Source organism: Apteryx mantelli, chromosome 3 (assembly GCF_036417845.1).
Source record: "Apteryx mantelli isolate bAptMan1 chromosome 3, bAptMan1.hap1, whole genome shotgun sequence".
NCBI classification, from domain to species: Eukaryota; Metazoa; Chordata; class Aves; order Apterygiformes; family Apterygidae; genus Apteryx; species Apteryx mantelli.
In genome coordinates, this window is record NC_089980.1 from 54,885,977 (window position 1) to 54,910,010 (window position 24,034).

General features: G+C 37.2%; 1 protein-coding gene across 4 annotated transcripts in view; it reads right to left on the reverse strand.

Annotated features, from left to right (window-relative positions):
- Positions 1–264: 264 nt before the first annotated feature.
- Positions 265–24,034, reverse strand: part of THBS2 (thrombospondin 2) — a 37,982-nt gene continuing 14,212 nt past the window's right edge. For all 4 annotated transcript variants that reach the window (XM_067293391.1, XM_067293390.1, XM_013946097.2 and 1 more), the window contains exons 10-22: positions 23,573–23,746; positions 22,994–23,121; positions 22,737–22,889; positions 21,463–21,681; positions 18,417–18,524; positions 16,427–16,586; positions 15,181–15,299; positions 13,270–13,504; positions 10,027–10,254; positions 9,292–9,563; positions 8,236–8,333; positions 5,779–5,918; positions 265–5,073 (exon numbers count right to left, since the gene is read on the reverse strand). In XM_067293391.1, the coding sequence (XP_067149492.1) occupies positions 5,066–5,073; positions 5,779–5,918; positions 8,236–8,333; positions 9,292–9,563; positions 10,027–10,254; positions 13,270–13,504; positions 15,181–15,299; positions 16,427–16,586; positions 18,417–18,524; positions 21,463–21,681; positions 22,737–22,889; positions 22,994–23,121; positions 23,573–23,746 (2,042 nt within the window). In that variant the 3' untranslated portion in view covers positions 265–5,065. The remainder of the gene's footprint in view (positions 5,074–5,778; positions 5,919–8,235; positions 8,334–9,291; positions 9,564–10,026; positions 10,255–13,269; positions 13,505–15,180; positions 15,300–16,426; positions 16,587–18,416; positions 18,525–21,462; positions 21,682–22,736; positions 22,890–22,993; positions 23,122–23,572; positions 23,747–24,034) is intronic.

Genomic DNA, 24,034 nt, shown 5'->3' on the forward strand with positions numbered 1-24,034 from the left:
TTTTAAGTACTTATTTACTTAAAATTAAGAAATGCAACCTAGCCTATATATATAAATATATATATATGTGTGTGTGTGTGTGTGTGTGTGTGTGTGTGTCTACATTAGAGAGAGAGAGAGAACTGCAGAGGGCCATAACCATAGGTAGCATCTTGTACCTGAACAGAATTACAACACGGCAGCTGACCCTTTCAGAAAGCAGAGGAAGATTCGTCTACCTTTAATGTACTGCATGAACCCATAAAAGACACTGGCACACACACAGCAAGAGCAAAGCACAATATCTTTTTTTTTTTTTTTTTACATACAGCCGTATAATGAAATATATAGTACCAACTCCTTTCCGAAGTCTGTGAGAAACAAAGCCCGTCAATGAAATTAAACAATAACAGACATATATTTATACTGTAAAATTTATACTGTATGTCATATGTAATCAACCTCCAGAACTCACAGTAGATTTTACTAAGGCCAAGAATGGGAATAAAAAAATGAAATGAAACATTCATATGAATAATATTTGAACTTATATTAATTAGTGTAAAATAAGCTGCACCAAGGCAGAAACCAGCCACTAAATGCCTGGAACTAGAAACAACAATTCCCCTCTAGGCGTGTTGACATATCATTTTTAATGATAAGGATTTTACACCTTCCTCTGACACATTTGGTACTGGTGACTTTCAAGAAGCAGGATAATGGATCAGACGTACCTTTGGTTTAATAGGTCCTAGGTTCCTTTTCTTCAAAGTCCCCCTTCCTGATCAACAAGTGTGGTCTTCTCTACGTTATGAACAAGACTGCCAAGTTAGTATATAGTTATTTATTTTTCAAATGGCTTTACAGAGCAGATGTTCCCCTGCGAACATTAGAGCTCTTTCTCTATGTAGGCTTTCTCTGCAAGCGAAACCCTGAATCTCACCCAGATACCACTGAGGTCCACAGCAAAACTCCCACTGAGTTGATCAAGATGAGGATTTGATCCACTGACTGTGATTTCCTGTTCAGCTTCTGCCCCACTGTACAGCTAGCAAGTAGTTGATGCATATGTTAACATTAATCATGCTGATTTTCGGGCTGCCTGGTGTGAGAAATCACAAGTATAATCCTTGGGCAGGTTTTTTCCTTCCTTTCTAGTAGCAACTGTTGTACATGTGTTATTATAAAGATGAACAAATCTGTAAAGGTTGGGAGTTCAGCTTAACTTTTCAGAATTCAGTGGCTTATCTAAAGTTTATTTGAAATGGCTATATTTTAAAAGTGGACGAGAAGTCTTGTCAGAACTTCATTCAGAGGACTTTCAGGATTTCAGGATTTCCTGTTTTTTGGCTGGCCCAGAAACAATAAGATATATCAAACTTATCAAAAGATCCTGAAAGAGGAGGAAACGTCATCACTGACTTTTAGTAGATAGGAGTGTGATGCTCAGGAAACTGAAAAAAAATATCTGTCCAGTACCACACAAAAGCCAGTTTCAGAATCAGATCCCAGATCTACTCACTACTTCCTATAGTTAGAAAAACAGCTCCTCTCTAGGAATTTCAGGCCTTCTTTCTCCATGTCTATATCCCTCTGGAAACAAGAATTGAGGAGGCTGCAAAATCTTTAAATATATGTGGTTGTTTTTTTTTTCAAAATTAACCAAATATTCTTAATCATCTTCAAGAGCCTGTAGTTAGAACTATGAACAGAGGTCGGGGAATGTTACTGCTTTTTTATGAACTGGTTTAGTCACAGCAGTACCTGCTGATTTGAACCTTCCTTCTCTCTTTTTCACAGAGGCCCTGTACTAGTTCTGCACTGTTGTTTTTATGATTTCACTTGTTTCCAGCAGTTTTATTTCTCTAGGTCCCTTCTGCAGGGTTTTGTTCTGTTGTCACAAAAGAATTCTTTTCTTTACTCTATCTGAATCATCATTAAGTGTTCAGGCTCAAAACTTTTGCTCTTGGTGACACCGTATTCTCACAGATCCATACCATGGATTTAAACGGGACTCTTGGGAATATGGGTGGCAAGATCTTGATCACTCTTGATTACCTGAATAACGTCAAGCAGTTCTGTCCTTGCAGCAGAATAGAATAGAGCTACTGTTCAACGAAGTGGTTCAAAGGATCCATCAAAAGACTGTGGTGGAGAGTATATGACTTTCTTGTGTAATGTTCTGAGTACTTGGGCTATGCCTTCAGAACAACCTTTCATTTCCAGCTCTCACTGGAACCAAAGGCCAAAGAAAGTGAATTGCTGGGATATTTCTAAGAGAATACAGTTTGCATTCATACCTCAAAATTGGCATTTTGGTATGATGGACATTCTTATTCTTACTAATCCAATTCAAGCACACCTCTGTGGGAGCAGTTCTTATTCATGGCAAAAAAAAATTCATGCAAAGAATTTTTTTCCTTGTATCTTATTCTGTTGAAATTGTCACTAAGCACTCCTGCCTGAAATTCTTCATCTGGAAGGCAATCCTTATTCACACAAACATACCCAGTGACTTAAATGGGACTCACAGCAGAAAGAGTTACAGAATAGGATCATGTATTTGTTCAAACACATCAGCCAAGATCCAATACAGAGAATGTGTGTACGAGTCCAACAAAAAAGAGAAGGACCAAAATTTCTCAATTACAACAACATAAATAAAAATATGGACAGTTTGCCAGATTAAGACTTCATGTGGAATGATGTCTTTTGTCAGTAAGACTAGGAAAGCTGCCCTTTACATCCTTAAAAAATACTAAGTGATTTGTAACCAAGCAGTAGATTTGTTGGTTTGTTTGAAATAAAATGGTTTATAGCAAGGCAAGAGGCTTATTTAACTGAGGGCTTTGGAGGAGGTTTTTTTTTTTTTTAATGAAACATAACTATAAAAAAGGTAAAGAGATTTTTTTTTATAAAACCTTTTTACAGTTTATTTCCTATCATTAGTTTCTTAAAATATATATATAAAAATGAGGATCTAACTAAATGAATCAGGACGTTAAATGATAGAATCCGTCCATGTAAACAAATAAATAATTATTTACAATCTTTGGCAAAACATAGTGAAATTTCATTGATCTCATTCTCTCTCTCTCTCACACACACAAACACACACACTTGCAAGGAAAAAAATGAAAAAAAAGAAAAAACATCATAAATAAGTTACATAGAATAGGAAAATTATGATACAGTCTAAATATTAACATCTTCATCCCCACACTGATGTCTCTCTGAAAAAACAAAAAACCCTACACAGCCATTACAATCATTACATTTAATGAAGCCACCCTCCCTTCTTCTCTGTACGTGGGGATACAATTTGAAACACCAAAAGGAAGAAACTGAAACAAACGTAAAAACCTCATAAAGAGGATTTGGAAAAAAAAAAATCAAAAAAAAAATCAAAGATTTGATAATATGAACATTATAAAATGTGCAATAAAGCCAGAAATTGGATTTCTTTCTAACGTATATAGCAACAAAATCTATTTCAAGGGAGAAAAAGTTGATTTGACATTTAGCTCACTGTGCCCTACAAGAAGGTGAAGTTACTGTATTATGCCATTAGTAAACCCATCTATGAATAAAATTACACCAGCAAGTGTTCTTTTTGTGAACAAAGCTCATACAACTTAAACAAAACAAAAAAAATGTTAAACATGTTTATGCTATTATATATCTGAATAACTGTTGTATCTGTTTAGAATAAACACTGGTATCCCTTCAGCATTATTTTAAAAACTTCTATATACAGCAGACATAGGTAACAATCAAAATATTAAAATTAGGGTAACCGGATATATGTTAAGGTTCCATTTATAAATTCCTTATTATTATTCATTTAACTTTAAAGCATACATGAATATAACCCATGAAACTATGTGCTTAAGTGTATGCCATGCTTTGACAATATCTACATACTGCAATATGCTTTTTGAAATAGCTTTAAAATATCTTTATTTGTAAGTGTATTACTAATGCGTTATATGACATGCTTTAAAATAAATTATCAAGTAGCTCAACGTGATAATCATAATAAATATTAACAAAACATTTATAATTGGAACCTTAAATTCATATGTTACCAAATTAAGTAATAGTAGCGTTGCCACCTTTTCAAAAACCCAGATCAGGATTCAGGATGTCAAAGTGCTTTTTGCAGCAGAGGTGGGAAAGTGGTTCAGATTCATTTTGCTCCACATGATCATGGATTATTTTTTATTATGAGGGAATGCAAAACAAGATGGAAATGGAACAACCAGAAATCATTTTATGAAAGTCATCCTGACAGTGGTGATAGCCATGGATGTTTAACTTGATCACTTTTCCCTGTCACATGGGAATTTCTAATTAAAGCCAAACAGAACTGAACTAAGTCTATGATAATAGACAATGTTTTAGGTTGCAAATTTGATATTTCTACCAACTCGAATCTTAATGTTATTAAAAGCATCCTCATCAGCTGAAGGACATCTTTTTGGATCAAGAAATCTTCCTAATTGACCTTCATTTTATTCTCCAAAGGCTTTTTCATTGTTAGTACAGATACCATTGGTGCAGCTCTCTGTTATTTTGTTGAAATTAGAGGCTTTGTGTTACTGATGTCCAGCCCTGATCAGACCAAGGAAGTGTCAACCATACACCTAAAGAGTTATTCAAACACTTTTTTTCCCTCACTTAAAGACAATGAATAATAATCATTATCCCCTTTTTTTCTCCATATATATAAATACATTTAGAAACTACATTTTTATATGTAAACGTTATTTCTTAAAAAGACAAACAAACAAATATGTCTTGCTAAGTTTTCACTCTAGAAAAGTGTTCTAATGTATCAATCTGCTTTTTGCTTCCGTGGTGGGTCGGATGCTCACGTATTGGTTTCATTAGTCCTGGCTGTGAGAAGGCACTTGGGTGGAGGGATGGCTGAGCCACTCCTGGCAGCAGGGAGGAACCTGGTCAGTGGAGCACAAGGACAGAGGAGAAGGTACACAAAAATAGAAACTGGGAGTACCAGGATGTACTGAGGTGTCTAGGTTGCACAGCATCTACAGTGCTTTGCTGATAATGCAGCAACCATTGCTCAAGCATCTGAAAGAAATGGGGGAAAAAGATATTAATTGTTGGGGTTGCTTTATTTAATTTGGAATTCATTCAGACTGGAACACAACTCCATCATGATGCAGTAGAATGAATGCAGCACAATGCTTCCTGTTCTGCATTTTCCTATAAATGTGATCACATTTATATAAAAGCAGATTATATATAGATACACACACACACACACACACACACACGTGTGTATCTCTCTCTCTCTCTCTCTCTCTATATATATATATATATATATATAATCATATATAAGAAAACCTGGGAAAGCATTTGCTGTATTTCAAAACATTTTGGAGGAGGCATGACATACTGACATACTCATTAAAAATATCTGCTCTCCCCTTTATGCCTTTTGAAAGAGGGGTGATTCAGAAGTCTCTGTGTGCCCACAGGACATATTGAATTAGCCTACAAAGGAAAGTGGGCAAATGTATAGAATTCTGCGTAAGATATACAGTTAGAATGCAATCTCATTTTTTGCAGGTGGGTACTATTAAACATCTGAGTTTTGTTATTCAAATTTAGATTACTATAGGGGCAAAAGGCATCCATGGTATTTTAACAAATCAAGGTTTACTACATGCTGTAATACCAATTGCTTTCTGTAACTAAAGAATACTTTTCATTTCCATGTTTCATGCCTGCTACATAGGTATCAAATACATCAGCATTTTCCAGACAACTAACCTCTGCATTCATATTTGAGGTCAGAGAAATAGACCATCTCTTGAGAGAAGACAAAAAGACCTAATCGTCCACCAGCAAAGGTTGTATCATAGACTGGTCCAGAATCCACCATGACTTGCTTCCCTTCATACACTAAAACTCTGTAAAGAAGAACAAACATATTATAAATTAGAACAGGAAGATAATGGAGTGTGTCCAGTGCTAAGGGCTGGTAAGAGTTTCCAAGAACTGATTCCAAATTTGTTTTTAATAAGGCACCAGATAACACAACTTCATTGTAAGGATCGCTCCTCAATTCTATCTCACGCCCACCTGGCTGGCAGCCATAACACATTAATCAGAAGCAGTAGGGCTGTTCCATAAGTAATTTTATGCACACCATCTGCAAAAGATTTCCCAATTCTTTATTTAGTAGAGTCATGTCTCCTGGAATGAACTATGTCATGTACTATCATTCATTGATAAGCCCATGTCCCTGTGAACTCAGAGGTTAACACAAGATTTAACCACATCACCTAACAAAGTCGTCTTTACAGCTGCATGAATCACTGGTTTATCTATCTTTTGGTGCAAGGGCCAACATAAGAAATTGGAAGAACTATTCCTTTAGGGTAAAACAAAACATTTAATTGGAGACGTTAAATTTCAAACATTTTAAGCATCTAATGAAAGCTGGAAGGATTTGGACAAAAACAACCAGACTCACAAATAAGAGAGAACTAATCCCTCTCTTTCCAACTTGTAAGTGATTTAGGCAGCCATCTAGGAGCCAAAAGACCTCTCCATTTTCCCTCTCTACCAGATTGGTTCCAGTTCCTTGAAACTGAATTTTCCACTTCTCACAGGAGAGTAAGTCAGGGTTTTTAGGCTCTCAATCTCCTAAAATAGCCTTTGGGCCAAATGGGAAGTGACTCTATAGTGATTAGAGCACTCTCTGGAGGAGAGGTCTACAGTCCTGCTCAAACTGGTATTTCATTAGCTATATGAAGTAGAATGGCTTCACAAGAGGAATGCTTAAGCAGCTCCCTATAACACACTCAAACAGCTCCCTATAACTCAAAGGTTAGGGACAGATTTCGACTTAGGCAGAAAGGCAATTCAAACCTGTCTCCCCTCCATGTCCAGGACATGCTCTAATTTGAGCTGTGCTTCATCTTCTAAAAGAACCCCAAAGCCCAGTATGAATCTGCTCCCTGAAAACAGTATTTAAGGGATGGCAAAAAGAATGGCTGCTAAAACTCTGACAGTTTTTCATGTCCATGTCACTGAATTTAAATTTAATTCTCAACATTGACAGCCCAACACACATGGGAAGAGAGGTCAACAAACTATTCATCTCACCAAAAAAATTACCCAGCTCCAGTCATGTTAATATTACATTCCTATTTCTGTACAAATAATATCTTCAATTATTTCACAAATATAGCTTAAGTTTTTATTTATTTCCTATTTACATGTCCCATAGAATGAAGGAATTTAATGCCCTAGACCATAGAATTTGTCAGGATAGATTGACCTAACGGGATGCCAATTGCGATAATCTTTGTCTGACATTGACTAGATTCTTCAAAGGAAGATACAGGTAACAGTAACATGAATGAACAATGAACAATTTAAGTTTCTTCTTAACCTGTATCAGTCAATACTTCATTCATATTTTGATGCATAAAGACTGACAGCATATGCAAAAATATTTTTTTCCTTTCGTTCCAAAAGCCAGATAATTTAGTTTATCCAATTTTGTCTATTCTTTGCCTTACACAGCCAAATGAAACCACCCTGCTCATACTAAGGTACAAAATAACCAGACCTTAAGAGGTAAGGTCAGACTCTGCTTCACTAAAAACATACTTTTCAGTTACAGTAGTTAGTGCAAGATAAAAATAACATGCACAGTTGATGCTCATTCTCTAGAACATCAGATAAACAGCTGGGTCTAAGGAAAGTAATATGCCATAGCTCCTTTTTATGTGCATTACAGATGTGCTTGTGGATACTTCTGAAATATCTCACATAAGCCACTATGGGAGACAGGATGCTGAAGCAGACAGGCCGTTGGCCTGCTTCCCTGTGGCAATTCTGATGTTTCTAATTAATTTCATTCATTCAAATTCCAGAGGCTGGGAGGAATCTTGTGCTCTAATCTTGCTTTGAGTTTTGCTTAGGAATTCTTGGTCCTTTTACAGAAGAGCTATTGAGAAAGATTTTTTTTTAATTTTAGAATATTTAGCTGATGTAAATATCGAACCACCAAAACTAAATTAAATACATCTGAAAAAGAAAATATAGTTCTATATATTATTCTATTTTGTTATTCTAAACATAACAAAATGTTCCCAATAACAAACAGTCATGAAAGGATTGTCATCATCAGAACTAACAAACTAATAAAATAGCTATTATATCAGAGACAAAAGTTATGCTACTAGAAAAGAGAGGCACAGAAACATTTCTTACTTTATTAATCCTGTTTTAGGCCGATGAATCAAATGCCACCTGTAAGCAGTATAATCTTTCCAGCCAATGTTCTTGGGATCATGCCACAAAGTACGCACCTACAGTAGGAATAGGAATGCCTTATTAGAAACAGACCATGCTAAAGTAACTGTACATGTACTGTAGTAACTGCTATGCGGCCACAGGCTATTTGCTGCAGAGCATGAAACTAAAAATAATTTGAAGGTATCATCAGCATACCTCTTACAGTCTGTTCACCTCTAGTGAAAGCCATGAAAATTCCTGTCTTTAGTTAGCTATCAGTTATTAATTTGTAGTTTCATACTTGAAGTCAGTAAAGACCATTACAGCATCTAGTCTGACTTCCTTTATGAAGTCCTGCCTGTTTGCACATACACACCCACACTGCCAGATTCAATGCTTCTTCTCTTATCTGTGTGAGTGGCCCAGCTGAAGAGACTGCAACTTTCACAGATATTATTGCCCATAGCCTATTCTTTTAAAACTGGCACAGCAACATTCTGTCAAGGCCGTGCTCCTGCAGCGAACTCCAAAGTGTGCAATTCCTATGCATATGTGAAGCCCCACTAACTTGATTTCCAAAAGGCAAAGGTTTCTTCCATGGCTGGAACCTACTTGGAACAGCAGCAAACTTTCCCTCTTTGTTTTCATTTCTTTTTTCTTTGGCTCTCGTTGGTTACTGAACTCTAAACAAAGTATAATTCAAACAAGCTAGAATATTAAAGAAGCAGGTGTCTAAGTTCCAATATAGAGGTCACAAAGGATTTGTGGAGAGCAGAGATCTCTTACTTCTTTTTTCTTTGGACCACACTACATCATCCCTTTTATACATGTAATTTTTTCTATATATAATTTTTATATATTACATTTTCTTTGAAAAAATAAAAATGTTATTATTGACAATAATAATATGGCAACTTAAGAAAAGCTGATAATTTAGTGTGAGGTATTAAAGAAAATTATTTCCAGACACCCCTCTTCCTTCTGAAGCATTAGGCACACATCATCATTAGCCTGAAGTTTTCAATCTCTCACCTGTCCAGGGGTGTTTCCTGTGTGCCAGAGAGCATTTCTCAAATGTTCACCAGTACCAGTTGTTGAATTCACTACTTTGAGTGACACACCAGAATAGCCATATGCCCTGGTGGGTTTGTCCTCCCAGTAGGTCTGAGTGACCTGCTTCCACATCAGGACATAAAACCGACTGCTGGACTGATAGCCAAACACAAAGCCAGCATAGTCATCATCGCGGTCTGTGTTAACATAGAACGTGCCACTGAAGTCAACAGAGCTGAACTCGTCATAGCCTGGTAGAGGACGAAAGACACAAACCATTCAGTCAGGATATCATGTCTGGCCGCCCGTGCCCAAGAGTCCCAGCTCTGATACTGAGTTTCTCCAGGAGTTGTAAACTATCTTTTTCAGTTCCCTATCTGTAAGAGAGAGGTAATTATGATTGCCTACCTAACTCATGGAGGCTTCTAGAGAGAAATAAGTTGCCTACAAGGGGCTTTGAAGACAGCAGGCACTATATTCACGTCAAGTTCTTGGACTGGATATTTTATGTGCTATAGTCAATGACAAGTTACAAGGGTAAACAAAGGTAAACAGTACTAAACTATTCTTAATTTGGGCATATACACTGTCCCCATGCTTCAGTCACAAGCCTGGAGCACCAAAAAGATGCGTTTATCCCCCCCTTCCCCCCCCTTTAATCCCTAGATAACTGGTTACTTTTTCCAAAGATGCTGGCTGACATTTGATACTCACCTACAGCTATGCCAGGATCAGAGTTGGCAGTCTGCACCAGTTCCTTGCCTTGGTGGCGAATAACCCAGTTGGGATCAATCTGAGCTGTTCCCTTGGGGTCCAAGGGGACCATCTGGAACTTCCTGAAGTCAGTTTCACTGATGGCATTATTTTCAGGGCATACATCATAAATATCTGGGATATTGTCATTGTCGAAATCATCTTTGCAAATGTCACCTCTGCCATCACCTATTAGCAATATGCATAAGCAAACACAGTTGTTAGCAATCTGTCCATCCTTCCTAACAGCTCTCCGACTAATGGAAGACATTTGTGATGCATGTTTTTTTTTCCTGTTTCTCAACGAGGGCTCCAAATGATTCCACATAAAGCCTCATTCTCTGAAAATCCATTTGAAAAATTGCTCGTAAAGACTGGAGGCCATACTCTAACTCAGAAGTCACTGACTTAGGTCAGGGCCAGAATCACTCTTAATAAAATTGTCCTGCTGATGGGTTTATGACAGTGATCAATCTGGCCCCTAGTCTATATACTGCTTTAGAATCAGGATTGGGGGAGTTGGAAGTTGCCAGTGTCAGTGTAATTTACTAATGCATGTACCACATTAAGTTTGATTTGTTCCAGATGTGAATACAAGGCCATGTTTAAATAGGTGCAGCGTAAGTGAATTCAAGTAATACTGTTGAAAAATCTTAACCCTCCCACCTGTTACTAAATCCCTATATACTATTGAAGATATTCAACTTTAAGACTTTTATCTTTGTCTCAAGATTCTTTCCAAAACATTCCATCAAGGGTGTTTCAGATCGCAGAAGTATCACCTCTATGTCAAAAGAAAGTAGGGATAGTAGTACAGTAAAATATGTATACATGCCTAATCATTCTTTTATCTGTACTAGAGCAATTTGTCTTAGAAACAATATAGTGCTTCAGGAAAATGCAAGAAAAAAGAACTACCCAGCTGGACTAGACTTGGGGGTATGGAAATATTAAGTATTGTTATCTGAACTGCAAGAAGCCTTTTAGAGAACCTAAAAATACATATTGCTCAGCCACAGTTGAGCTGCAGCTCAATATTTTTACAATGCTCAATATTAAAGAGACACTAAAAATTATCTCCCTTCTTAATTTACCTACAATATTGGTGGAAACCAGTAGATCCCTTTTGCCTGGAATAGCAGATAGTGAAAGGAGATATCCCCTCTCCCCTCATAAAGTCCTATGGCCAATGCCACTGTTATTCAGTGGCATATAATGGTACAAACTCTTAAAATAAAGATGATAGACTTGGCTAGACAAGTACAGAAACAAATTAGCAAATGGGTCTGATTTTCACAACAGAAACCACTGGATCTTACCCTGGGTACTAATGTAAAACTAGAATCACCAGCTAATTAGTTTCCATCCTCATGTAGCTGAGCATCTGCTTTTTTTAATCTAAGTGTTTGCAACTACTCTAAGAACATGGAAATTAACACAATGGGAAAGAGCAATGATCCAACTAGTCCATTATCAAGCTTCGTGGACACAAAGCAAAGCTAAATTAATGTGTGTAACCAGCACAGTATTATTCAAGTAGGAAGCTTTCAGAGAGAAAAAAGAGAAAAGAATTTTAGGCAATCACCAAAAAAAAAAAAAAAAAAAAAAAAAAAAGCAGTGAAAGAAAGATTTTCTGCAGTTCAGACAGGTGGTAAAATGGTTCCATTTTCCACTCTGGCAATTGGCCACAGAGAATTCCAAATCCTGACCAGCTGTGTGCTCCTGCACTTTTTTTTTAATCTTAGCACTTAAAGAGAAAAAAAGAGTATATTTCCAGTTTTATTCCCTCTGCCAATATCAAAGAGGTAATTCTTGAGTCATAGGAAAATGTAATTATTCATTGAAAGGCCTGCTGACATTCCATTTGGTACTGAGCTGCTGCTGACAACATTGATGCTGTTTCAAGAAAGTTAGAAAGCATCTGTTAATCCAGCCACGTCCAACAGTTCTCTCCAGGGCTTCGTCTTTAAATGCTCACATCTTCAAGAGCGTGGGAGCATCTTTTAGCTTTATTTATCTCTTTTCCAAGCTTTGTGTTGGGCCTGCCACTGATGACAGTGATGAGCTGGCTAAACTGTTTCAATTTACTCTTTTTGTGAATACTTACACCATATATAAAGGTAGTCTCACTTGCAAATCCAGGTGATGGCTGATTATAACAAATTACCCCATTTGCGGGCCACCCTTGTTTTGAGATATCCCTGAAATTAAGGGGCCTTTCCAGAGACTGGCAAGTACAAAGATACTCCCATTATATCATCAGACTGAAAGATAAAGTAATTTGAGTACTACTACTGACTACCAACCAGAAGCTTCCTATGGCAAACAGTTATTTTACCAGGAAATCAGTCCAGGCTCAGGATTTTGTCTTTCTAAATATACATACAACTATATTGTGTAAGAACTGAATTCTGCTTTCAATTTCACCAACACAATCGTGGAACAACCCCAGCAAATATAACTCCAAATAGAAATTGCTCACATGTATTCATTGCAAAGACCATTACTCATAGATATATTACAGTGGTTTTCAAAGGATCATAAATGTTTTCTAAATTACATTTATTATTGTGAAACTATCACTGTTTTGCTACTGAAATACTGCTGAACCTATTGGACCGTTTGAGGGTGACCAGCAACACTTTAGGACAAGAACTGGAGAAAAGGAAATTAGCATATTCATTTAAAAAAAAAGTGTACATCAAGACAGATTTAAAGCTCCTTACCTGTAAAGCAAATTTTAGAAAAACTGCTCATCAATAATTTTTATAAAAATATGTAAATCAACCATAATTTTAGATTAAAAAAAGAGAAATATTCTGTTTTTCAACAAAGAACAGAGCTGTATATCATCTTTTTTCCATTTTAATTTTCAGAAAACTTTTTAAGACATTTTCCTCTATTTTTTACATTTTGATTCAGAGTGAAAATTGGAAATATAAAATACTTTTTTTTTAATATTTTGAAAAGATGTTTTTTCTATAAGTAAGCATTTAGGTTTTTGACCCTCTCTCATAAAGAGATTTCTTAATGCTCTAACTCTGAGCCAAATTGGCCAGTGCAGTTCCATCAGTGTCCATGATGTCTAGTATGTCAAAACCAGCTCAGTTTGATCTGAAGTCTTTCTCTTAAACAAATATGAATATCCTAATATCAGAATTGGATATTAAGAACCAAATCAAGTTCATACTATACTGTTCTTACCATCAGAGTCCTCCTGGTCAGGGTTGTATCTGAGGCGACAATTGTCCCTGTCATCAGGGATACCATCATTGTCATCATCAGGATCGCAGGCATCCCCTTTACCATCCTTATCATGGTCAGCTTGGTTAGCGTTGGGGATGTAAGGGCAGTTATCTTGGTTGTTCTGGTGACCATCTTCATCTATGTCCTCATTGTTGTCACACTGGTCACCAACAAGGTCATTATCCACATCAGTCTACCAAAGAAGGAGGAAAAAAGTTTTTTTTTTTTTTTTTTAATAAAAACAAAAGTAGGGAGAGCCTGTTATTTTATTTCTCAGCATTTCTCTTCAAGAACTTCTCTGGGACAAGTGACATTGTAATGGCATCTGTCCTTAAAGCATAAACATAATTTCAAACTACAGGATTAGTATAGCTGCTTACGCTGCTATCAGTGCATCAGACCAAGTCCCCAAGATATACCTGCCCTAGGTCCGGGTCTTGATCTTCATTTATCTCATTCTCTCATAATCTCTAGAGCATGGGGATGTTGCAATCTGGGCAGTGCACTTACGTGGATGCGTCTGTATGCTTGACATTACTTATCTGCACATGAACCAACAAACTCAGGCACACTAAATGCAGCCCTGAGAATATTTGGACTTGCCATGGGAGAAGAAAACATTCAAAGGGCTTGAGGGTACAAAAGAACTAAAGGAGTTGTCATTCTATTTCCCTTTTATTTGATACAAATGGATCTGACAACCTGAGATGGGAGAATAAGCAATAAAGATCCACCTGTTCAGGCCTACAGCTAACAGGGACTGATAGCAATTCCTGTAACAACATTAGAATTTGAAATGGACACAGGAGTATTCTTTCAATACATTAAAGGCTGCAACTTTGATGTAATTACTTAATAAAACAGATCTGTGTTGTAAAGTTCTTCCCTTGAATATAATTAATATTGCAGGCACAAAATATGAGTGTGCATGACTGTATGCAGTTCAAATAGCCAAATATTCTCTCACATGAATTTATCATCTCAAGACAATTCAGTTCTGTGTAATTTGCGCAGCTTTTGTATAAACCTTTTTGTTCCAGTAAGCTTTTTTTAAAGTGGTATGAAAGACTGCTATTGACCTCAGTAATATTATCATGAGTCCTACAATGAAGCAAATTTCATTAACTGTGTATTACTATAAATCCCAGAGCATTCACCAGCACAAGAGACAGGAATAGAGTCTTCTACCCTGTCAAAGTATGGAAAAAACATGTTTTACTCTTTCTTCTTTTTACCCTTTTACTCGTCTGAACTGTTCTGTGTCCCTGGACAAACAGCTGAGCTTTTTATAGTTGTTTCCTTTCTTAGCCTTTTCCTTTTAGATAGAGTCTCCTCGGGGGCAAGAAATGTCGTAGATCACTATTTTCATAGATATAACCACATATTTTCTGCTAAAAAGTCTACAATACAACACCAGAGTGATTTATGTATGCGTGCAGGTAAAACAAGGGATATTTTATCCCAGGACCTCCCCAGCACCAGTAGCTTTCTGTCTTTCATTTCCACCTGCCCCTCTGTCCCAGTATCCTTCCTGCTCCTCACAGAAAACAGTCTACTCCTTCCACCTCCATCTTCCTCCAGCCTCTGATCATCCCCTCCCTCAGACTTTGGGCGGATAACACAATGTGTCAGGTTATCAGAGACCACTGCTCCCAGGACTTTTAAAGTGATGCAGCATATTGTGGTACGGACCACACATGTGATGATATTAGATGCATGTACGCCGTACAGTTCCTTCAGTCTATTTGTATTATGCAATTGTAACATAACAGAAATAGTAACAGCTTCAGTTATTTCCTCAAACATTTTCCTTTTCATCTCTGCCCTTGTTCCAACATTAGTATTAATGAAACTGTGCCTAACATTTACCTGGTCTGGATTATGCATCAATGGACAGTTATCACACTGATCACCAACACCATCACCATCTGTATCACTCTGGTCTGTGTTGTAGACATAAGGACAGTTATCTCGTTCATTAAAAATGTCTGAGGGAAGAAAAAAAGGAAAAAAGAAATCAGAGAAATTAGAATGATACAGCATCCAGCACAGATAGCCATATACAACAGGAGTGACCACTACAGAAGCAAGGTTCTTAAGAGGTTCATAGGCCTTCTGATTGCTACAACAGCACACTGAAAAATGAAATAGTGAAAAGACTAATATTAGAAAAAAATATGGTACCAATCCCACTTTTCTTGTTATAATAAACACTTCTATTTTTCTTTTCCAAAGAGATTTTGCTAGCCTAAGGGCTGATTATATCTGAAGAATTTAGCCCTTTTTTACACAGATTTTACATTTGTTAAAGTAATGAACAAACAGGTGGATTTTTTTATTTTTGAATAATTTGATTTGTAATTTCTTCCCAGACATTCTGAGAAATCGTACAGAATGGACAGCTATATCATGGAGAAATTTCTGAAGAGCTCTATATAGGAGCAACTGCATTAATGTTTAGACGCCTTAGCAATAAATGATTTTGTCTTACTAAACATATGCATCACATTGTGCAGCACACCAAGTCTTCAACAGAAGCTGTTCTCCCTCAGGAAATATTCAATATTCAATTGATAACCCCCTGAAAAATTACAATATGTTGAAAAGAAACAAAATCAAGACATGTTTGCATAGCTGTCTGGAAAGGACACATGGGTCTTCTTCGATGTTATATGGTCTCTGGATATTTGTACAGTCTTTCAGCAAATAACATGCAATTACATTTTTCTTCTAATGTATACATAGAGCTCTCATGAGTACTTCTAAGAATCTGATGATTTGCAGGATGAGAGGATTTTAAAACATTCAGAAGTTCAATTCAGATAAGCATCCAAAAGTTTACAAGTTTATTAAAGAAAAACCAAGACCCGATTTCTTCTTCAACTTCTAGTACTGCTGGATTCTCATAAGTTTGAAATGCTGCAAGGATACAACTTTTAAAAAAACATTTCTATGCTTCTCCCCTTATTCTGACCAAAACTGGGGCATATAGGCATGTACTGGTAAATGAAATAAGTCCCTTTAATAATATTTTAAGACACAAAATGTGTTTGGAGTGCTGTGCACTTTGCAATATTTCCACAGAAAAGAAGATTAATTTCACTAAAAAACATACCATCTCCGTCAATATCCACAGCACATGAGTCACCCTCCCCGTTATTATCTGTGTCAATCTGAGCCGGGTTGTGCACATAAGGGCAATTATCACAGCGGTCACCAACTTCATCCTTGTCATAATCAAATTGACGAGGGTTAAATAGAAGAGGGCAATTGTCCTAGTGAAGAAAAAAAGATTGAAAAATATAAATTACAACTTGAATTGAGGGCATGAGAGCACACTATGAAGTAGTAACTTTTCTCTTCCTATTCATCCTGGCCACAGATCAAAGTGAAAATACATTATTTTTCCAATGGACAAGTATGTACCTACACTGGAGATCTTGGCAGTAAAGGGTCTGTTTCTGTGCAGCCTCCTTCACTGTGTATTTGTTGTATAAAGCATGCAAAGTGTGTACCACATCTCACTAGGAGAGCAACAGGTGTGTTAAAAGGGCTCTATACTCAGATATTTCAACAGCATTGTATTCTACTGGTTTTTTTTGTTGTTGTTTTTTTTAAGCAGAATGTGTGGCAAAAATGAGGCCAACTTCACCAACATTTTTTTTTTTTAAATGAACTAGACTCTGATTTTTTTGGAACAAGCTAGTATCAATGGTCTTGATACTACAAGTTTTACTTTTAAATGAAATGCTTTGATTTTTGCATTTCAAAAAAGGGTTCTTTTTCTTGTATTCTGCCTTAGATTGCATATGATAATAAAGTGCAAAGGATTTTTAAAGGCAAAGGTGAAATGAAATACTCTGATTGACCCAGCGTATTTTTTTCCTTTGACTATTCCTTTTAGGGGAACTTTGAAAATTTCATTTAAGTCCATAATCTGAAAATCCACCACTAAATAAAATTCTTATGCTTCAAACATCCTTAAATTACATGCTTTTTCACAGGGATAAGGAAGTACTCAGTGTGGAAAGCAAAGAACCACCAAACCAAAGCAGTGAGTGGAGGCAGGAAATGGGGCGGGGCGGGGAGAAAAAATCAGGCATCATGATATCTGAAGGGAGATCATTTGAAGAGATCTTGAAACTACTTTTGCTCTGCGCAAACATACAACATAGTTTAGTAGGACAAATCATTATTTCAGCCCAACATTTTAGCTTCCTCAGAAATATATTTTGTGCACTCAAGGACTATATATAAAGGCAAGTCAAAGTTTTATAGCGCTCATAAATCTGAACTGCTGGCTATGATTTTTCAAATATATACACTAAATTATATTATTTATCAAGTTCTTCTTTGACTTTAACTATATTCATGCAGTCTTTGGAATATTTGAAATCTCACCTAACTTTAATCATCCTAAAGCTCTAGAGCATCTAGGCTCTTTCTAAAGAGAAAGAGCAGGAAACTCCCCCCCCCCAAATCAATCCACCTGTCCTAAATATGTCTACAAAAGGCGGGCTGAACCCCACTCTAGAGGTGCTTCTGTCCTTTTCCTGATTATAAAGGGAGCCTAGAGAACAGGCTTAGACTAACTGCCTATCTTTTAGGCTCTGCAGGTAAATGAATCTCAGTCTTGTGGGCAGATCTAAAGGAGAAAAGTACAGAGCAGGCTAGTTATTTTCCTCCTGTCATTTCCACTTGATGTTGGCTGTGTTGTTATTATATATCATAATATGTTCCCAACATACCTCAGATATAACATCTACCTGCTTTTCAAACATAAAGGAGGTATCATTCTCCCATTATAAAATATAAAATCCAGTATCACTTTCTATTAAACTGAAGTGCCCATTCCCACTTTCATGCGTACAACTGAACCCAAAGCTCACATGGAGCACGGTCCCCCAGCTCAGGGTCCCCAGGTCTGATTTGCTCTGCCCACTGTTACTCTCCTTTGACCTTCCCCAACACAGCCTTGCTCCGCGCTAGACATCATTCAGAGAAAGCAGTGCTGAACAATGCAACTGAATGATAACGCTTTTGTCTCTTGTAATGGTTTTCCTTAAAAGACCTAAACATTCTGAAGACAAAGAAATGCATCTTACTTTGTCATCTTCAACGCCATCATTGTCATCATCCTCATCACAGGCATCTCCTTTGCCATCTTTATCAAAGTCTTCTTGGCCAGAGTTAGGCAGAAGGGGGCAGTTATCCTGTCCAAAAAAAATAATGAGTACATTATGTTTACATTATGTCAGAGTGACCTGCTTGGGCAGAAGATCAGATATGGTACACCAGAGGCTACAAAACAAGAAAATAAACCACAAGTACTTTTCAAAGGTTCTGTGTTTGTTCATTAACAAAGATATTAGTTCATTCACAACTCTCACATTATAAAGAAAGTGAAATGTAGCTGCAAGTCATTCTGTTTCCCAACTCTTCTTCTGTTAAAGAGAAGTTTCTAGTAAATTCTAGATGAAAATATCTAGCAGAGAATGTACACATCACACACACATGCACTCTTGTATCAACTTTTTACAGACAGCTCATGAAGACTTTACATTTAAAATGACCAGGTTTGGTTGCCAGGAAAATAAAGATATATGCCAGAACATGATCTTCAGAAACAATTGTTCACATGGAAAGTTATTGCAGTGAAGTAGCACACAGCAATATTGAACACTGTAAGCAAGAGTTTTGAGAAATATGCCTTTGTACTGTTCTAGAAGAAGTACCTTGGCACTCTCAATACTACCATGGCTTTGAAAATAAAAGCCAATCATATCTCTATTTTGTATCATAGGTTTGTAACAAATTATTACTTTAAATTAAGAAGTCTTAGGTTAGATTGAAAAAATGGAAATAATTGACCAAACTTTTAATATCTATTTTTCTTGATAAATATTAAAATTAATAGATAAAACTGAACTGTAATTCTACCACTGGCTAAGCATAAGTCTATAAAAACATCTATAAAAAACCTACTCTGTTATTCTCACTTTTTTCTTGAGGCACAAACACATTGAAAACCAGGTTTCTTTGGTTTACTCATTTACTAAGTTGTGTGTTAGTACACTAGTTCTTATGGAGAGAGAAAAAAAAAAGAAGCAACTTTCTTGTAAATGAAGAGAAATTTACATTAAAACATATTGCTAAGATTTTTATTACTATTTACAATTATTTGTCTTATTCATATAGCTTTGATTAGACTGTAAGTTAATTTTCAGATACTAACAGCTCCAAGAAAGAAGTTTTGGCTTGCTCTTTTTAATCTGAGAAAACCTTGCATTTTTAATAGCTCCTCCTCCCCCCTTAAATAAAGTATTTTTGTCTATTAGATCAACATATATATTATAGAAACACATGAATAAACCTTTGGAAACAGCTTTTTCTGAATGGCTTCAGAATGTTGGTTTTCAAATAAAAACTGATTGGTTGTGTTACATCTTGAATCAACATGTTGCAGATCCTGATGACAAGAACCAAAAAAGAATATATGATCTGCGATTGCTGAATTGGCTGGATCCACAATGAACAGACATCAGCCAGGGTGAAGAAGTTCAGCATTACAAGCTCACATTTCCACCAATGTCTGAAACTCCCTTCTGCTGATAAAGGCCAGATTCATGACTTCAAGTGGATAAAACCTGAGTGACTTCCAACTCTCTCATTAAGCCAGCTGATCTTGTTGAAAGTTGATCTCAAACTTTCCTAGTCTTTGTGCAACTTGTCTCATTTTATTATCCACTATATTTTTAATTGTAAGTTATTGTACTAGAAGTTCATGATAGTTTTAGAGGTAAACGGCTTTAATACAGAGACGGAGAGACTAAAAGACTGAAGAGGAACAAAAAAACAGAAAAATACTCTCTCATGATAGAGTGTATTGCCCTTACAGCTATGACTGGTTCAGCAAAATACTTAGGCCCATGCCCTAGTGAAAGCATGCAGGTAATCCAGTGATGTCAGAGGTACCACTGATAGGTATTTAAAACTGAGCATATGCTGTGCCTCCTGCTCAGGTAAAGCCCACTTCATCCCAGTTGTGGAATTTCCTGCTGCAAAGTTCACGCCCCTCTGTTCTGCTTGTTGTTCAACTATCAAGCAGCAGTATGATCATCACTCAGAAATGGGATGCAGGGAACTACTTGCCAGGCTATTTAGGCTATGTCTAAACCTGTGGATCTCAAACAACTTTCAGTTTGGTTTTACACAGCAGCATAACTCCACCATGATGAGACATCGAGGTGTGCTCATCTTTTTTCAGCAACTTAATTTCCACTGGAAGGAACGCCAGGCCAGTGAGCCAAAGAGGAGTTAGTGTGCTTCAAATGAACATAGGACCATCATTCTAGGGAACATACATGACAAGCAGCTACTGCTAAATCTACAACCAACCATTTTTAGGCTCCCTGATGCTTTTCTCCTTGGCATAACAATCTTTCATTTTTCACTACAATGGCTCAGCCTCAGCAGCAAGGGTGGATAACAGTCTCATGCCAGGTTTAGAGCTAATGTGACAAGCAGATCATCCTTCTGGCAAGGCCAAGAGCTGCCACTCCACATTTCTGAATGGTAAGAGTGGGCTGAACCTCTGTCCTTTCCCACTGAGCTCTTGCAATAAGGAGAACTCTGTCTGTTACTCTTTCTACTCATTCCTCTCTTAGGTTCCTGTTGCCAAAACATCATCTCAGGCTCTAAATCCAAGTTTCACAGAGGATGCATTCTGCTTATCTCTTTAAAAGGAAGACGTAGTTCAAGAAGGGATTCAGAGTTGTAGACCTTAAGTGGTTGTCAGTATCTTGTTACAAGCCTTGCAGGTAGGATTTCTTACTCACCTGCTCCCAGAGATCCCTGCTTAGTTCTAGCTAGCTGTGTGCTCCACACGTGCACTTTAGGCAGCTCTTGCTCAGTGTACTATTCAAAGGCATCCCAACCTTCCCTATGCTGAATAGGAAGAAACCCAAAGCAGAAGACTCTGCATTTCATCAGGTGAATCCCCTATCCCCTACTGGATCTGGATTTAAATGGATACACATTTCACAGCATCTCACAGAAAAGGAGCACGCTGTAACAGTTAAGGCTTAAATAAAAGCAACCACCAGAAAATTCAGTTATGACATGGCTTTTTATCACCTTTTTTCTACTTACCTTCACACAATGGTATGTAGCATTAGCAGCACAGACCAAGTTATTATTAGGCCAGCCATCCAAATCTGAATCTTCACCACAAATGTGTCCATCACCAGCATAACCTGTCCTGCATTCACATTTGTACATGGGATCACTGAAATGGCCCAGATAGATACATTCTGCAGACTTGTGGCAACTGTGTGTCTTGTCCTTACATGGATTCTCAGGTTCACACACCTGTAACAAATACAGAATGCTTATTGAAAGGTGATGGTACTTGTATCCAACTCTGTGTTCCTCAGCTTTTTCAAAACCAGGCCAGTTATCTAGATGCCTAAAGACAGAAACTGTGTGATTTAACTGTGGTTAGTAAGCCATATAGCTCTGTCAGTTTACAACTCCAGAAAACGTGTATAACGAAAATAATTAAAATAAACCACAGAAAAAAATTGGACACTATTCAAAAAGCAATTAAAGTGATTAGTTTAGTCTGCTTTCTTTCAGATGTCATTAATCCCCACACAATTTCTGTAACAGAAGGTAGACCACACTCACATGTTTCTTTTAGTGTTCTACCTGTCAGGGTGTAAGCACTATCTTTTTTTCCCTCAATCAAAGAGACTACCTAATGAATTTTCACATTACCGTCTAGTAAGTTTTTATTACCTCATTCTTATCCCTTTGCTTATTTTTATTGACAGTATCTGAAGAGTTTAAGTTTAGCATATGTTTTGCATTTAGACTTCACATGTTGAATCAACCTGTGGTTAGCTCAAAAACAGAAAGAAGGTATCCCATGACATCTGTTTCAACATTTTTGTCTTAATTGTCTATCAAACCATAGTCTTCAATATCACTTCCACTTCCTTCTATCCTTCCCCACACATAGGTGTTGGTCCACTGAGATTTAGGGAGTGAGAACTTCAAACAAATGTCTGACGATATCCACACAGCAGTATATTTATGAAGATAACTATCCTGATTCTACAATTCCCAAATCCCTACATAGGCATTCAGACCTGAGAAAAAGGAGTGTTCAGCAGGGAAGTAAAACCTGCTCCTGGCATTTTATGCTCATTTTGTCCAGCTGTGCACATGACAAGAGAAAATAAGACCTGTAAAAAAAGGCAGGTTCAATATTTTGTGACTTCAACCAAAAATACCCTGGAGCTAGTTAGCTATTTCAGGCTCTTTGCTTGGCACCCAAGTTTATCACTTTTTCCATTCACAGATATTTTCAGGCGAGAATGCTTCAGTTTCTAAGCCATCAAATTCTCTTCAGCATCACTTACTTGCTTCTCCGTCTTTGCAACTTCCAGTCCTACACCATAGGGCTGACTTCCTTTATAGCGTGGAGGACATGGCAAGCAGTGGAATCCTGGATTTGTGTTCACACAGCGATGGACCTGATTCACCTTAAAGCAGACATCCGGTACAGCTATACACTGCAGGAAAAGAAAGAAAGAAGAACCCAATTAGATGACTGTATAATTCCCAAGCAATGAAAACTTCACAGTGATTTCCTGATGTTAATGGAAATGAAGTCTACCTCATCAAGATCCTCACAGTCTGTGCCATTGCCAAGGTAGCCTGCTGGACATGGCCCACATGACCAAGATCCATCTGGGTAACTGTTGCACTCTGCTCCAGGAAAGCAAGGATTTGACAAACACCCATCTGGCAAAAGACATAAAAAAAGCGTACACTGAGTTAGGAGCATAGAAGGCCTATAAGACTACATTTAAGAAACAGGTATTCTCTGTTCTTTAGCTCAGACCACACATGTTGGAACACACTCAGATAAACCTCTTGGAATTAGGGTTACTAAATCCATTTAATATAATATTCATTGAACGTGAAAATACTACAGATTGCTACATCAAGTTGGATATATTACAGCATACTGAGACCTGTTTGAGAAAGGCATACTTGTTCAGGTAAGCTCAATATCAAGAGTATGTATAAAATCCCACCGATCTAAACAGTACCGAAAAAGTTAAAAGCGCTCTCCTGAAACAAAAGTGTAATTAGCAGATTTCATAATGTCAATTCATGTGTTTTCCATTAAAGAAATAACAGCAATAACAGTTGATAGCAGATTGTGAATAATGACTGACTAAATACCAACCAATTGGGCAATCCTTCTTATTGCACATATCATGTTGTTTGACATCTCCCACACATGGCTTTCCTCCAAACTGTGGCTCTGGACCATTACAGAGGCGAGACCTCTCACGAAGTCCTCCTCCACAGGTAACAGTGCAAGCAGACCATGGAGACCAAGGACCCCACTGACCATTCACTGGAATACACAAAGCAGAGAAGAGCATCACAAGCCATATACTGAGGACATTTGGTGCCAATGACAACAATCTCTTCTTCAGATCCCTGACTGAAGACAGTCTCTCACTCCACACAGAGGAAGAAAGTATCAGGCTGTGCCAGTATCTGAGATAACAATACTTCAGAAACAAACAAGCACATAATAAATACTTAACTGCTTTATAGGCATTTTTGGCCAATAATTCAAAACAACAAGCAGTGCCCATTGGCATCGTGTATTTCCACTTAAACAGATCAGAACAAGTAC